Source organism: Hevea brasiliensis, chromosome 1, assembly GCF_030052815.1.
Source record: "Hevea brasiliensis isolate MT/VB/25A 57/8 chromosome 1, ASM3005281v1, whole genome shotgun sequence".
Taxonomy (NCBI): domain Eukaryota; kingdom Viridiplantae; phylum Streptophyta; class Magnoliopsida; order Malpighiales; family Euphorbiaceae; genus Hevea; species Hevea brasiliensis.
The window spans coordinates 125,327,960-125,345,184 of NC_079493.1; the positions used below are offsets into that span (position 1 = coordinate 125,327,960).

The 17,225-nt window shown below is 30.1% G+C and overlaps 1 protein-coding gene and 1 pseudogene across 1 annotated transcript; one reads left to right on the plus strand and one right to left on the minus strand.

Annotated features, from left to right (window-relative positions):
• The first annotated feature begins 1,379 nt into the window (after window positions 1-1,379).
• LOC131182079 (triacylglycerol lipase OBL1-like) lies at window positions 1,380-4,419 on the plus strand. Its single transcript, XM_058150732.1, has 5 exons — window positions 1,380-1,812; window positions 2,011-2,258; window positions 2,373-2,406; window positions 3,321-3,991; window positions 4,094-4,419. Exons 1-5 carry the CDS (start codon window positions 1,380-1,382, stop codon window positions 4,370-4,372), a joined length of 1,665 nt encoding a protein of 554 aa, XP_058006715.1. The 3' UTR covers window positions 4,373-4,419.
• Window positions 4,420-4,748: 329 nt separating this feature from the next.
• Window positions 4,749-9,150, minus strand: LOC131169336 (ATPase 10, plasma membrane-type-like; annotated as a pseudogene).
• Between the last annotated feature and the right edge of the window lie 8,075 nt (window positions 9,151-17,225).

A 17,225-nucleotide genomic window follows, 5' to 3' on the forward strand; every position in this document is an offset into this window, starting at 1 on the left:
AAATTTTAATCATTTCAAACCTGTTAAAAATTTATTTTAACCTGATTGTTATTCTCTGAAAAGTATTAATTCTATATATTTTAATTAATAATTTACATAAAAAATTATTTTCTTATTAATAATTTTTATTTTATAAATTTAGTCTTTCTAAATTCTACCGAGTCCTTCTATCATTAATTTTTTTTTCCTTAAAAAAAAAAATTTTATAATCATCCATAATTTCGTCTTAAAAATACATAATTTTAGATTCAATAGATTAATTTTTTTTTGCTCCTTGTTGAGAATAATTGCACATGTTTCGTGATCCAGTTTTGTTAAGCTTAGAGGTCCCAATCATTTCAGTATCTGCCAACCCTATTTTCCGAAGTTTACGTGCATTGATCCACAGATTGGGATCAAATCTTAATATCTCACCCTCTCCATTATTGTCTGCTAACAACTATGGCGAGTTTGTAACCCTTGATATTTGAATCTTGATAAAATATTATTGTTAATCAATCATACAAAATATAAAAAAAAAAAAATCATGAATAAATAAAAACATAATCATAATCACGAATGCCTAACAATAATGAAAAATACATATAAGTTATTATCAATCACATTTATAATATCAAAAATCAATAAACAAAAGTCATATCAATTATAACCAACTTCTTATTTTTTAATTTTCATACAGCGAAATTTTATTTATTTGTTATTATACAAATGAACTCTTAGATAGTTTAAAATATAATATGAATTGTTAATTTCTTTTGAGAAAAAACTTTAGATTTTTAAGTACGAGTAATGATCTTCTATCAATATAGTTAGGTATTGTTCCTTCATTGATGTTTGGTATTTTAAACTCTTCGGCATGTCACAAAGGTAACACATTCCCGTAGGTTTCTTTGATCGTTCAAAATAGAAAATGATCAGCTATTATTGAAAGTTTATTTTTCTATACTCAGTTCATCTCTTAATATAAGTTTTTAATTGTCTAAAATTTGTATATTTTTTCTCTTATAAAAAAATTATATTGTACTCACATTATGATGCTTATTCATGAATTATTAAATCTTTTACAAGTGGACAAATGTAAGGATTTATTAATAGTGTCTAATTAACATAGAACATGTGTTCAATGATTCTACAGTAGTGTTTAGAACTATAGACATGAATGCCGGCCACGGAAGCAGCTTGCAAAGCGTCCTATTAGCACACATGATTATCATTTTTGGGGTCACGATTAGAATCTTAATTATTAAAATACTATATAGCAATTATAGTTTTGTCCTCTGCAACATTGAACAAATTTATAAAGAGAGCAAGACAGAGAATATTAATGGATCATAAAAATTTATTGTTCTACTAATTAGGTGTATGCCTCTTCCCAATTGATGCCAAGTCTACCTATAAATACTTTTATACTTCTCCTGGCTCACCCCATCTTGAACATAGCCTTAAATCAAGTGAGGAAAAAGGGTAGTGAAGCAAGTGAGAAGCCAAAAGCCATGGCTGCTACTGGTAGTGGTTCAAGTCCAAACTTCTTGATAGTGAACCCAAATAAGGGTAGAAAGAGAGACATATTCAAGTACTTGGTGGGAAATAACACGAAGAGTGGAATGAACTTCTTGGATAGCTCAGAGGAGAGAGTTAAGGGTGGTGCTGCAGTTGATCACAGGTGGATTTTGTTGGTGTCCATTATAGTTCGCAGGATCCTTCACCTTATTAACACCCCACTTAAATACCTTGGTTATTTGGTTGATTTCTTTCTCAACCTTCTTTCCCAGAATGGTGGTTTCTCTGGCATATTTAGAAACTTTCTTCAGGGTATATCCACTTCCTTCTTTCTATCCTAGGCATCTAATTAATTATTTTGTAATTTATGATATGCTAACTTATCATATTATGCAAGAAGTTATTTTGTTTTATTCGAATCCGTATAGAAAGTCAGTTAATTCTCAGGTGGAGTCCACACACTTTGTCAGTGCGGCAGCTCATGCACTAACATAAGGTTTAAACTCGCAGGAAAGTTGAGAATACCACGAAGAGGCACAGAGAATTTTATAAGCACCATTGGGCAATTGGATGGGCGAATTGACCCATACAGAACTGTATCCTTGTCTGAGAAAGTAGATGATTCCGTTGCTGCAGATACGAATAACATAAAATCAGAATTGGGAAATCGATATCTTATGGATCTTTGCATCATGGCATCCAAACTTGTTTATGAGAATGAGAAAGTAGTTAGAAGTGTTGTCGAAAATCACTGGAAGGCAAGCTCGATCGCTCTTCTCATTCTTTTAGCCCACTTTCTTAATTTTTTATTTTTCTAATGCATATACCTTTATATCTAATCTAATACATGTGTAATTCTCTGTCAAAAACAGATGCATTTCGTAGCCTTCTACAACTGCTGGAATGGTAAGAAAACACAAATTTCACTAAATCAATAAATCACTAACACAAAAAAGAAAAAAAGATTCGCTAAAAATATAGGTTAAGGTCGCTAGAGCATTTTAGTGATGAGACGATCATAATCCAGCAAACCTGGTTAAAATTGAGTTTCAGTGACGCATATTTGTCCGTCGCTAAATCCTCATCACTAATTCCACAGAAGATTAGGATGGCATAGGCGATGGATCAATGTTACTTGCGACGGTATTTTGATCCGTCGCTAAATTTATTATTATTATTATTTTTAATTAAGTATTAAAATTAGAGTCTTATAATATATCAATAATACGATGAAGTTTTAATCTAGATCTTTTGTATTTAAAAATCGTAAAAGTTTGATCCGATCCACTTCGAATTGATCAATTTCTTTTAATTTTACCTCAATCTTAATTTGTGTGAGATGAGAATGAAAAGATTTTTCTTTTTTTCAAATTTCTATAATTCGTTTTGCATAATAATATATTATTTTTTATTAAAAAATAATTTATTTTATATATTTATATATTTAAATATTATAATTTTAATAAAAAAATATAAATATATTTTTAAATAATATTTAAAACATATATTTTTAATTTTATTTTATTTTTTAATAAATAAATTTATATTATATATTAATAAATTAAAATGAAAAAATTAAAAAATAAACTTTGGGAAAAAATGGCCCGCTCTGCTCCCGATCCCAAACTCACGTGGGGCGGGAACAAGAGCGTAATCCCGGCCGATCCGCTCCATTGCCATTGCCATTCCTATATTTCTTTAAATGTAAGATTTTAATCTCTAACACGTAGAACACTCAAAATGTGATAGCCATTTATTGGGTAATCTGTTTGTTTCCTTTAGTCGAACTTTACTATTTCATTCTTTCATTAATTTGATAGAAAACCAAAAGGAGAGCAATACCCAAGTGTTCATGTTTACTGACAAGCCCAAAGATGCAAACTTGATAGTGATCAGCTTCAGAGGCACAGAACCTTTCAATGCTCAAGATTGGAGTACTGATTTCGATTTCTCCTGGTATGAGGTGCCAAAAGTGGGAAAACTCCATATTGGATTCTTGGAAGCCATGGGCTTAGGTAGCAGACGAGACGCTACCACCTTCCAAAGTCACCTTCAGAGGAAGCATACGAGTTTCTTCCATTTAAATGGTGAGTCTGAGGGGTCCATTATGGAAATGGCGAAGAAGAGTGCTTACTATGCTGTGTCGATGAAACTCAAGGACTTACTGAAGCAGCACAAGAATGCAAAATTTGTAGTAACTGGACATAGCTTAGGTGGGGCACTTGCTATATTGTTCCCTTGCGTGCTGGTGATACAAGAGGAGTCGGAAATGATACATAGGTTGCTGAATATATACACATTTGGGCAGCCAAGGATTGGGGACGTACAGCTAGGGACTTTCATGGAAGCCCATCTCAACTATCCAGTTAATAGATACTACAGGGTAGTTTACTGCAACGACATGGTTCCTCGTGTGCCTTTCGATGACAAGATCTTCGCCTTCAAGCACTTCGGAGTCTGCCTTTACTATGACAGCCGGTACTTTGGCCGAGTAAGTATTTATGGCTTGTTTAGTTCAGTGATTGCAGTCAGCTATTAAATGTTTTATTCTATGAAGCTAATGGGATTTTGTGTTGTGAATTTTCTGTTGAAGTTTATGGATGAGGAGCCAAACAGAAATTTCTTTGGATTGAAGCACATCATCCCTATGAGCCTGAATGCCCTGTGGGAGATCTTGAGAAGTTTTGTGATAAGTCACACACATGGACCAGAGTATCATGAGAGTTGGTTCTGCACATTCTTCAGGGTGATGGGTCTGGTGCTTCCTGGAGTTTCCGCTCATAGTCCTATAGATTATGTTAATTCTGTCAGACTTGGAAAGGAGCGCACATTTCCATTGTCCACTTTGAAAAGCTTCGCTCGCAAAGTATAATCAAGATGAGTTTGGAGTCTTCTTCCTCATCATATATGACAAGGTCATACATGCATGTGTGCAGGTGTGTGCACGCACGTGCGTGTTTGTTGGTTAAAATAAAAATAAAATATTTTTTATGTTAATATGCTTGTTCGTACTTAGACTCATTTTCAAAATTATAAAGTCTTAAATTCGAGTTTCAATCAGATGAATTAATAAAAAAATTAAAGTTTAAGCTCCCCTTTTCTTTTTGAACGGAGGCCCTAATTGATTATTAGGGTTAGGTTTTAATTTTGAACTTAACTAACTTTCGAATAATTCCCCATGCATCTAGGTAGATTTACAAGATCTTTGGACAAAGATACAATGCTTTGGTCTGTATAAGGAAGAACCCTGCTCCAAAAGAACTCATCTATGAATGATTTCATCAAATCAAATAGGTGAAATTTCCAGTGTGTCAGGTATATTTATTACATGGGAATTTACCAAATCATTACATGAAAATATCTGCAAACAAGAAGAAGAATTTCAAAAGCTGTATGAAATAGCATCAGCTATCTACGGAAGATACCCTCTTGAGTTTTAGTCCTAACTGCTGGAACTCAAAAAAAATTTCAGGACATCTCTGTATGGATCGTTAACACTATTCCAAATGACTCTTGGACAATAAATTTCAATTCTTTTGACATATTATGCTTAGAATGGATCATGTGAGCAGCTGCTGCTGCCAAGTTTCACTAGAAAATTGGAAGATGCAATGTTCACATCATGGCTTCAAACTGTATGAGATGCTTGGATCACATTTAAGTCCAGGTTCTTAAGCCTTGCTACTGACTCCATATGTCCTCTCAAGGTGTGAATCTCCCCAAGCCTGCAGAATTGACAGAGGTTACTGAGCAGGTATTTTTAGAAATAATAAAAATCCTTGGTGTAGCAAGTCACTACAGTGAACAGTGTCGTAAATTAAATACATAAAGTAAATGAAACTTATGGAAATTGTGTTACTCATTGCGAATACAGAAAGTGAATGATGGAATACAAAACAGGAAGTGAACAAAACATATGAAAATTGCGTAAATCACTACGACATTCATAGGGAGTCACTATACCTGGCAAAATTCTGGAAAGAATCAAACAGTGAACAGAGTTTCAAAAGTACCTGGCTATTTCAGCGCGCCGTCTCGCCTGTTCAGCAATTAAAGAAGATCGGGATCGCCTGCCATTAAACTCCAGGTCTGCAGCCATCATACCTTGCAGACTCCTCTGGGACAGAATCCACTTAGCTGCTCTATCTTCCTTTCCGTAATCTTTCTTTGAAGTAAAAGCAGTCTGTTGGAGCCAAAATAATAATAATAATAATAAGTATTAAGAATCATATCAAGCCAAGGCATAGTCCTTACTCCTTGACTTAGAGATGAATGATTCTTCCAAATTTTGGAACACCAATAGCAGCACTAACCTTTCTATCAAATAAGAGATTCCATGCTTCTCCGCTCAAGGCATAACGAACTGTGAACTTGATAATATCCAGGGGAATGTAGAATATCAAACTATATAACCAAATCACACCAGCCCATCCCCATCCAATGCCTCTAATATAAGCAAAGCTAATATGTGCATATACCGCAATTAAGGTAGCCACCTATACATGGACAACAACGAAAAATTTTAAAAAAACCATTCACAGTATAGCTTGATGAAAAATACACTTCAGAATTATAATTCAAGTGGCAAAAATGCCAATCACAGATCAAAGGTTTGGTTTCAAAATTTTGCAGAACACTGTAGAGTGCATCCCTTTTATAGAAGCATTGCTTGAATAAATTAACCTTACCAGTTGAGCCACCACAAATGCACACATCAAGAGAACTCCGGGCCTCTCCATAAAGGACCAACTTTGACTGCGTGTAACAAATATGAGAGCCTGGCTGATGATGCTGACTTGCAGATAAACTGCAGAGGAAACTTCTTCACTATTGCTTGACAGAGATCTTACATGGAAGGTTCTCTGCACCCACATAGATGATTAATGACCAAAATATCAGTTGCAGGAATAATATTAATCTGTACTGCAAGTTTGCAATGTCCAGGCATAAAACCAATGACTTATAGCTTAGTATTATTGCAGTCGTCTCTACAGCTACAAGGTCTTGAGTTCAAGTCTCATAACCAAATGAATAAAAAAAAAAGTCCAGACGTAAAAATAAAAGAACAGGAACTTCAAGATTGATACCTCAAAGAAATTAGTGCCAATCAAAAGCCAGTAAAACAGGACTGTAACCAAAGCAAGGTATGTCACAATGACAATGCCAGTTACAAATATCTCAGGGAGCTTCCAACTGTCAGGCCTTGGAGATGGCTTAACCCGATCTTGGGAAATAGTCATAATAGTACCTAATTACAACGCACAGGAACAATCTTCAGTGCATTCTTATGAAAAGATTTTTTTTTTAATTACAGTTTCAAGAGATTCCTTAATCAAATTCTTTTGACAAGAATCATACAGCTGATATGAATATAATCCGATGATCTGCCACTTGGTATTGAAATTTGATCCATGTTAACTAGAAAAGAACTGTAAGGGTTGGCATGGTTGGAAACATTACCATCATTGAGTATTGCTATGATCGGAACCATGAAAGGAGGGAAGTCATATTCCCATATCAGGGCAAGAAGCACAAAACCAAGCTGCAAAGAAATTAAGTTTCAACATCAATATAAAGTTGAAACAAAAATAATGTCCAAAATCCTAATGCTAGCTTGTCTTCCTGAAATTCAATATAGCAGTTATATAAGCACAAGGAAACCCAGCTTACCACAATACGAATTGTTTTCGAAACAGCATATATCTGCACATTGCATTCAGTATTATCAGTTTACCTTTTCTTTTTCCTTTTTGTTTTTTCCATTAAATGAATTCAATATGTATATATTTCGATTGATACTTCACCGTATAGTTCTTCATTCTTTGGAATATAGCTGTGCTAGTTAAGACAGCACTAACTATCACACTTAAGCCAGGCTCGGTTAACACCAAATCTGCAGCACTTCTTGCAGCATCTGTAGAATCTGCCACTGCTATACCAATATCTGCTTTCTTTAAGGCAGGAGCATCATTTACACCATCTCCAGTCATCCCAACCACATGCTTCTTTTCTTGTAGGATTTTCACAATCTCATATTTGTGTTCTGAAAGTTGCATAGCAGTCATGATAAGTGGGGTCAAGAGATGAAGAGATGCAGGCATAAATACATAGCCATAAAATTTCCATGCTATATATTGCTTTCTGAACAAAGCAAGCTATATTTTCACATTCCATTGCAACCAAAAATAAAAATAATTAAATAGCCATTGCAAGGAAATGTTGTGATCTAGTCAACATCAACAGCAATTCAAATACCTGGGAAAACACCAGCAAAGCCATCTGCCTTCTCAATGAGCTCATCCACTGGAAGAGCTTCATATTCATCCTTGTCACGACCCAACAGCGATGAAGAGGGGTACATGTTCGTTCCCATGCCAAGTCGTCTTCCTGTCTCCTTTGCAATTGCCAGCTGATCACCTACATTAGCAAATTAAATTTTGCAGTTTTTCCTTCTGCATTTCTGCCAAAGGCACTAGTAGGGGCTTCAAGAAGAACATTAATGACTCTATAACTGTTAAAGAAGCATATTAAAGTTCTACTTAGTTCATAAGATAACATTCTATGCCATGAAATTATTATTTAACATGTAACAGCTCTTTGAATATCACCAGAAATTTGCCGGTACCTGTAATCATCTTAACACAGACTCCAAGGTTTAAGTGCTCTACGGATGGTCTCAGCACTATCATGTCTAGGAGGATCAAACAAGGGCAACAACCCACAAAATGTACAAGGACCTCCAGGACTGTCCTTAGTCTTTTCAGGTACTTCCTGCATAGATGGTTGTATGGAATGAAGTAATCAGAAAGACAACTTTGACATTAGAGAGACAATTTTCATAACTTTTCATTCTAAATTAGAGCTTAAACCACAGTCATATTATTCACTTTCATTGTATGAATATTAAGAGTTCTGTTCTGCTTACATAACCACAAACAATGAACGAAGAAAAAACAGGTTCAAGCTGTATACCTGAAATGCAACTCCAAGAGATCTCAAGCCTCTTTCAGCAAATTTGTCAATAATGGTATGAACTTTTCCAGCAATCTGATCCTTCTCTTGGCACATATTTAGGATCTGATATTATGGAAAATAACAAGATACATCTCAAATATTCATACTCTTATGAACTACAGATAACTAAGTTAGATTTCTTACTCCACAAATGTATAGAAACTTAGGTGATAAGCTGAGGGAAAAAATGATACTCATAAAGAATCAATATCTGGAAACTTAGTGGTCTAGCATTCCAGGAAAGCTGAGAGAAAAAAGCAAATAACTAGGCAATGAGAGATTCTGAATGGTACCTGCTCAGGAGCTCCTTTGCTGGAACGATACCAGTTACCATCAGAATCAATGTATGAAATTGCAGTACGTTTGTCCACTGGATTGAATGGCAGAAAGTGCACTTCCTTGATGTTTGCACGTGCCTGTAGAGAAGAAAGGTGATTTTTTTTTGGTTTAATTACAAATCCTCACAAAAAAAACAATGAATTAAACTTTTGTTTTTACCTCCTTTGGATCAGCAAGCATGTTAACTATAGCTGCATCGATAGCATCCTGATTCTTCAGTCTGGATGCTCTGGCTGCAAGTAAGACAATTATTTCTTTGTCCATATCTTTGTTAAAAACCTGTTGCATGTGCATGTTCAATCATTAGGCTTATCTAACAAACGAGGCACTGGAAAAAGCAGAATCAATTCAGAGTCCAGAAGCTTTCCAATGTTATTGGAATGTTAAAACCAAACTTCCTACATGTGATTTCTGGTTGTTGACTTGAATTGCCTTCTATGTTCAAATTTGAGAATGAGAAACTATGTACTAAGGATTTTTCAATTTGGCTAGTGACATGACTGCCTATGAAAAAAAAGACTCGTGGCGGACTAGATACTCTGTTCAGAAACAGGGTATTCTTGTTCAAGGTATCATAGAAAATGATAAAAATAGTGCAAGGCATTGTGATATAACCATACAGGTAAGAAATCATTGGCCAAAGAAGATATCTTTCATTTGCCTCCGATACTAAATGACCAAATTAGGTCAATGTGAACCCCCCTCAAATATGTGCCATTTTCCCCTCAAAAAGATTAATTTAATTAATTTTAAATTTAAAATAATTAATAATTTATAATAATTATATTTGATGCAAACAAATAATAGTATGCAATAAATATTATGCTAGCTACCTGTTGTGATAATTTGCAAAAGAGGAGGGTATTTTCCTCTTTTATGGATTTTTTATATAGATGAGAATAATTTATTTCTCATTGAATTAAAAAAATAAATTTAATATGATGGACGAAACTAATTTATGATATCAACTTATCACAATAAATAAAAAAAAAAAGCTGCAAGCCCATTAAATTTGTGCAAATTAACTAATTTAAAGTTCTATCACACTCAAGTAATAATAAATGTTCACAACAATTTTGAACAAACTCTCAGAACTAAGAAATTATAACTCAGTCCATCAAACTCTCAACAATCGATTATAAAAGCTCAAGTTCTAGAGAAAGAGAAGAAGAAAATCTTTTGAACGCAATAAATTCTCAAGGAAATAGTTGTTTTCACACCTCTCCAATCACAAATAGTCTCTCTTTATAGTTCTGGCAAAAATATGATCATTGGAGGTACATTTAATATAATTATAGCCGTTCAACCACTCAAAACCTTGTTTTATCAAGTTGTAAAAACTCATATTCGGCTACCGAAGTATTTTACTTCAGTTGTCAAAGATTGGGGAGCTAAAAAACATTATTTGAAAAACTAACTTCTGCTGAATTCGGCTACCGAGTCTCTAGATAAAAAAGGTATTTAAATTTTAAAAACTCAAAAACCATTATTTAAAGAGTGAATTTTGGCTACCGAAATTCCTAACTTCGGTTGTTGTCGAAGTGCTCTCTGGACAAAAGACGCAAGAAGGGCACTTAAACTTTAAAAACTCATAACTTTTTGACCCAAACTCGGATTTTTGATCTGTTTGAACTGTTGAAAAACTAATTTGATAAATTTTTCAATGAAAACACTTTCAAAAATAAATTTACATTTCTTAAAATTGAAAATTTCATTTTAGTTCTCATTGATCAAGAAAAAGTTAAAAATAGAGATACTAAGAAATTTTGAGAACTTATACTTAAGCCACCAAAACTAAGCAATTGAAATTCACAAGATAAAAAGAAAGAAAATTTACATTGTAGTGTCTACTTGATCTTTACTTTAATTTTTTACTCTTTTTCAATCTTGATTTGAAATAATTTCTCAATTTTGAACTTGGAACCTACAATCTATACTTCCATGATAGATTAGTAGCACACTAATTATTTATTATCATCAAAACGTGGATTAAGACTCCTAGGTCTAACAAATAGCATAATTCAAAAGCATAGAAAAGTAAATAAAAAATTCAGAATTTTCTTAAAAAGAAAAATAAAAAATACTAACAATGAAGCCATGTTCTTTATTTTAATATATATATATATATAATCAAAAATTAAATTTTCATTTTCATTCTGTAAAATTCCCGTGTGCCAACTTGATGTAGAGAAAATGGACAGAATCTTATTTCCCCTTAAATACGACTAGTTCAAAAGAAAGAAATTTGTCTAAATTTTATATTTAGAATAAAATTACTATTCCAAACTAGAATGTGAAGATTTAGTGTGTAAAATAACACACCTCCTCATTGTTCGGCATAAAGATTTAAAACGAAAAGTTTACAAGTAAATATATTTATGGATAATCTAACATCAGACTAGAGAATGCTCAGACATGTGAAAAAACTATTATAACGAGTTCAATTAAAATTTTTTTTAATTTGATTAAATTATTTTTTATTTCAATTAAATATAAAATTATAAAAATAATTATTATACTTAATAAAAATAAATATAAAATAAAAAAATTAATTAATATACTTTAATATTCTTAAACAACAAATAATTTTATATAAAATATTTAAAAAAAAAAACAAATAAAAGTAAACAGATACAGTAATTCCTTACCCTAATGGGAGTAAATGGGGTAAATTTTAACCTCTTAGAAAAATCGTAGTAGAAAATGGTGATGCGCAAGGATTAAAAAAAGAACATTATAAAAAGGCAGGACGTGTAGGCAATTAATTCATTTGTCTTGTACGGAGAAATTAATAATTTGGTCCTTTTCTGTTCTTATTTTCTTTTAATAAAATTAAAATATAATAAAACAAAACACGAAAAACATCTACATCATGCAAAACATTTAGTGGAGAGAAGGACCTCTTATCAATGATGGAGAAGCAAACTGGAAAACTTAATCTTTATTACCCCTTAATTATATATAGTGTTTAATTTAAATTCTAATTTAGCTCACAAATTAATTTAATATATTCAATTAAATAAGGCTTATAAAATGTGTTTACTGTATATTACCACATTGCTTTTAAAAGAAAATAAAAAATTTAATAAAATATTAGATAATGAAGCTCAATTGATTGGATAGTTTTTACTGAAAAAATAATTTGATTGACAAATTCTTTGAAATTTGTGAGCGTATTAAGTATTGAGTATATTAATTAAAATACACTTTTAACTTTTGAATTAAATAATTTTAGAAATCATAGTTTCATCATTGATTATAGAATAAATTGAAAAAAAAAAAAAAAAGAAATTGTCTCAATGCAATTGGAATTAAAAATGAGTTGTATACTTGAAATTGCAATTGAAAAATGAAATTGTATTATTTGATTGAAAGTAAACACAGTTATTGAAAATTAAAATTACAATAGAAGTTGAAATGTACAATGCTCAAAAATTGAAAATGATTGTTGACGTCTTGAATTGATTAGACTGTCAGGATTTTTAAATAGTTGTTGATCAATTGAGTTGGTTGATTGGTTGTGTTCTTTCCTGTTGCCAGTCATTTTCGATTTATGGTCTTCACTTGATAGTATTTGGAAGGCTTCGAAATCATCTCTATTAACATTTTTTTACCTCTAGACGTGATGAAAGTTATGGTTGCTGAAGGCACTTGGAAGCAGCATCTGGAAGTCATCGTGTTGTTTAAGTTTAGAAGTCTATGCTAATTTATAACTTCCTATTGCAGCTAATTTCCTTATAACTTTTTACTTTAAACTAACATTCATTGTGAGATTATCTTTAATATACCAAAATAATTAATAAACATTTTTTAAAGCTTCATAACTAAATTAATAGAAAAAGATTAATTTAATTAATTAGAAATTTAAAATAATTAATAATTTATAATAATTATATTTGATGTAAACAAATAATAGTATGCAATAAATATTATGCTAGCTACCTGTTGTGATAATTTGCAAAAGAGGAGGGTATTTTCCTCTTTTATGGATTTTTAATATAGATGAGAATAATTTATTTCTCATTGAATTAAAAAATAAATTTAATATGATGGACGAAACTAATTTATGATATCAACTTATCACAATAAATAAATAAAGCTAGCAAGCCCATTAAATTTGTGCAAATTAACTAATAGGATGCAATGTGAGAAGACCAAAACTCCAACTATTTAAATGAAATCTCGTCCACGCCATTATTGGGCAGTGCAGTGCTTAATAGACTATATATAATTTATTACAGGATAATCACATGATTAAATACAAAATAATAATGAAAAGGCCTCCAAACTTGTTAAATTTTTTTATTAAAATATAAATTGAAATTTATAATCTATTATTATTATTATTATTATTATTATTATTATTATTATTATTATTATTATTATTATTATTATGCTTTCCATATCAATCCGATATTAAAACGAAATTATTAATTTCCAATGGATTCTGATAAGATTAAATCACTTGACCACATCTACACCAGAAGATTGTGATTCTAAATTTATAACTTATAATAATAGCTAATTAAATAGTATTGTTCCTTGTAGCATTTCAAGAGGGGAGGTAAATTGGATGTTAATTTAAAAATTTTAAAGGCTAAGAGGAAATTTTGAGAATAAGCATAAGAAAGAGAGAAAAGAAGAATGAATACAAAAAATTTATAAAGATTCTACTATCCCAAGCCTACGTCCTCTCCTCAAGACCCTCATTAAAAGTTAACTCCACTAAAATTTTTCTTAGAGTGAAGAATAAACCCTTTACAATCACCACAAGAGCAGACTCTTACTTTTTTGCAGATCCCTTTATACTCGATAGTAATTTAAAGTTTTATCACACTCAAGTAATAATAAATGTTTACAATAACCTTGAACTAACTCTCAGAACTAAGAAATTATAGCTCAATCTATCAAACTCTCAACAACCAATTATAAAAGCTCAAGTTTTAGAGAGAGAAAAGAAGAAAATCTTTTGAACATAATAAATTTTCAAGGAAATAGTTATTTTCACATCCCTCATAAATAGTCTCTCTTTATAGTTTTGGCAAAAAAATGATTATTGGAGGTGGATTAAATGCAAATATAGCCGTTCAACCATTCAAAATCTTGTTTTATCAAGTTGTAAAAACTCAGATTCGGTTGTCGAAGTATTTTACTTCAGTTGTCAAAGATTGGAGCGCTAAAAAACATTATTTAAAAAGTGAACTTCAGCTGTCGAAGGTCCCAACTTCGTCTATCGAATCTCTAGATAAAAAAAGCACTTAAACTTTAAAAACTCCAAAACCATCATTTAAAGAGTGAATTTTGGCTGTGGAAATTCCTAACTTTGGCTGTCTAAGTGCTCTCTAGACAAAAGGCGTAAAAAAGGCACTTAAACTTTAAAAACTCACAACTTTTTGACCCAAACTCGAATTTTTGATCTGTTTGAACTGTTGAAAAGCTAATTTAATAAATTTTTCAATGAAAACACTTTCAAAAATAAATTTACATTTCTTAAAAGTGAAAATTTCATTTTAGTTCCCCTTGATAAAGAAAAAGTTAAAAATAGAGATACTAATAAATTTTGAGAACTTACACTTGAGCCACTATAACTAACCAATTGAAATTCACAAGATAAAAGAAAAAAAAAATTACATTGTAGTGTCTCATTGATCTTTATTTTAATTTCTCACTCTTTCTTAATCTTGATTTGAAATAATTTCTCAATTTTGAGCTTGAGACCTACAATATATACTTCCAAGATAAATTAGTAGCATACTAATTATTTATTATCATCAAAACGTAGATTAAGACCCTCAGTCTAACAAATAGTATAAATCAAAAGCATAGAAAAGTAGAGAACAAATTTGATATTTTCTAAAAAAGAAAAATAAAAAATACTAACAATGAAGCCATGTTCTTTATTTTAATATATATATATATAATCATAAATTAAATTTTCATTTTCATTCTGTAAAATTCCCATGTGTCAACTTAATGTAGAGAAAATAGACCAAATCTTATTTTCCCTTAAATACTAGCTAGTTCAAAAGAAAGAAATTGGTCCAAATCTTATATTTAGAACAAAATTACTATTTCAAACTAGAGTGTGAAGATTTAGTGTGTAAAATAACACACCTCCTCATTATTCGGCATAAAAATTCAAAGTGAAAAGTTTACAGGTAAATATATTTATGGGTAATTTAACATCAGACTAGAGTAGACTCTGATATTCTAATTCTATCTTATATTTAAAAATTATAATAAATTTGAATTAAATAAAAAATAATAATTAGAAAATGCTCAAGCATGTGAAAAAGCTATTATAACCGGTTAAAGTTTTTTATACTTTGACAAAATTCTCCTTTATTTCACCTAATTAATAATCATATAAAATTATAAAAATGATTATTATACTTAATAAAAATAATTTTAAAATAAAAAAATAATTAATACATTTTAATATTCTTAAAATAACAAATAATTTTAAATAAAATATTTAAAAAAAAAGACAAATAAAAGTAAACAGAAACAGTAATTACTTACTCTAACGGGAGTAAATGGGGTAAATTTTAACCTATTAGGAAAATCGTAGTAGAAAATGGTGACGGGCAAGGATTAAAAAAAGAACATTATAAAATGGCAGGACGTGTAGGAAATTAATTCATTTGTCTTGCACGGAAAAATTGATAATTTGGTCCTTTTCTGTTCTTATTTTCTTTTAATAAAATTAAAGTATAATAAAACAAAACACAAAAACAAATTATTGAAAACATCTACATTTTGCAAAACATTTAGTAGAGAGGAGGACCTCTTATCAATGATGGAGAAGCAAACTGGAAAACTTAATCTTTATTACCCCTTAATTATATATGGTGTTTAATTTAAATTATAATTTAGCTCACAAATTAATTTAATATATTCAATTAAATAAGGCTTATAAAATGTTTTACTATATATTACCATATTGCTTTTAAAAAAATAAAAAACAATTTGATTGACAAATCATTTGACATATGTGAGCATATTAAGTATTGAGTATATTAATTAAAATGTACTTTTAATTTTTATATTAGATGATTATAGAAATTATAGTTTCACATTTAATTGTAGAATAAATTGAAAAAAATAGAGGTTATCTCACAGGAATTGAAATTGAAATTGAAATATATACTTAGAATTAAAATCAAAAATGAAATTGTATTACTTAATTGAAAGTAAATGCAGTGATTAGAGATTAAAATTACAATAGAAATTAAAATGGATAGTGCTTAAAAATTGAAAATGACTACTAGAGCTTTGAATTGATTGGACTATTGGGGTTTTTGAATAGTTGTTGATTGGTTGCGTTGGTGGATTTGTTGAATTGATTGGTTATATTCTTTCTTGTTGCAAGTCATCTTTAATTTGCAGTCTTCACCTAAAGGAAATTGGAAAGTTCTAAAATCATCTCTATTAACATTCTCTACCTCTGGATGTGATGAAAGTTATCGTTGCTAAAGGCACTTGAAAGCATCTGAAAGTCATCATGTTGTTCAAGCTTGGAAGTTACTACCAATTTATAACTTCTTATTGCAGCTAACTTCCTTATAACTTTCCACTTTAAGCTAAAATTCACTGTTTAATTATCTGTAATATACCAAAATAATTAATAAACATTTTTTAGACCTCATAATTAAATTAATAGAACAAAATTAATTAAATTAATTTTATAAAAAAATAATTTAATTAATTATGAATTTGAAAAATGATTAATAATTCATAATAAATATTTTTGTTAACAAATAATAGTATGCAGTAAATATTATGCTAGCTACCTATTGTGATAATTTGCAAAAAAGGAGGGTATTTTCCTCTTTTATGGATTTTTAATATAGATGTGAATAATTTATTTTTCATTAAATTAAAAAAATAAATTTAATATAATAGACAAAAACTAATTCATAATATCAACTTATCACAATATATATATATATATATATATATATATATATATATATATATATATATATATTAAAAAAAAAAGCCAGCTAGCTCAATTAATTTGTGCAAATTAACTAATAGTATGCAATGTGAGATGGCCAAAACTCCAATTATTTAAAGAAAATCTTGTGCATGCCATTATTGGGCAGTGCAGTGCTTAATAGACTATATATAATTTATTACAGGATAAGCACATGATTAAATAAAAAAAAAATATAATGAAAAGGCCTCCAAACTTGTTAAATTTTTTTATTAAAATATAAATTGAAATTTATAATCTATTATTATTATTATTATTATTATTATTATTATTATTATTATTATTATTATTATTATTATTATGCTTTCCATATCAATCCGATATTAAAACGAAATTATTAATTTCCAATGGATTCTGATAAGATTAAACCAAT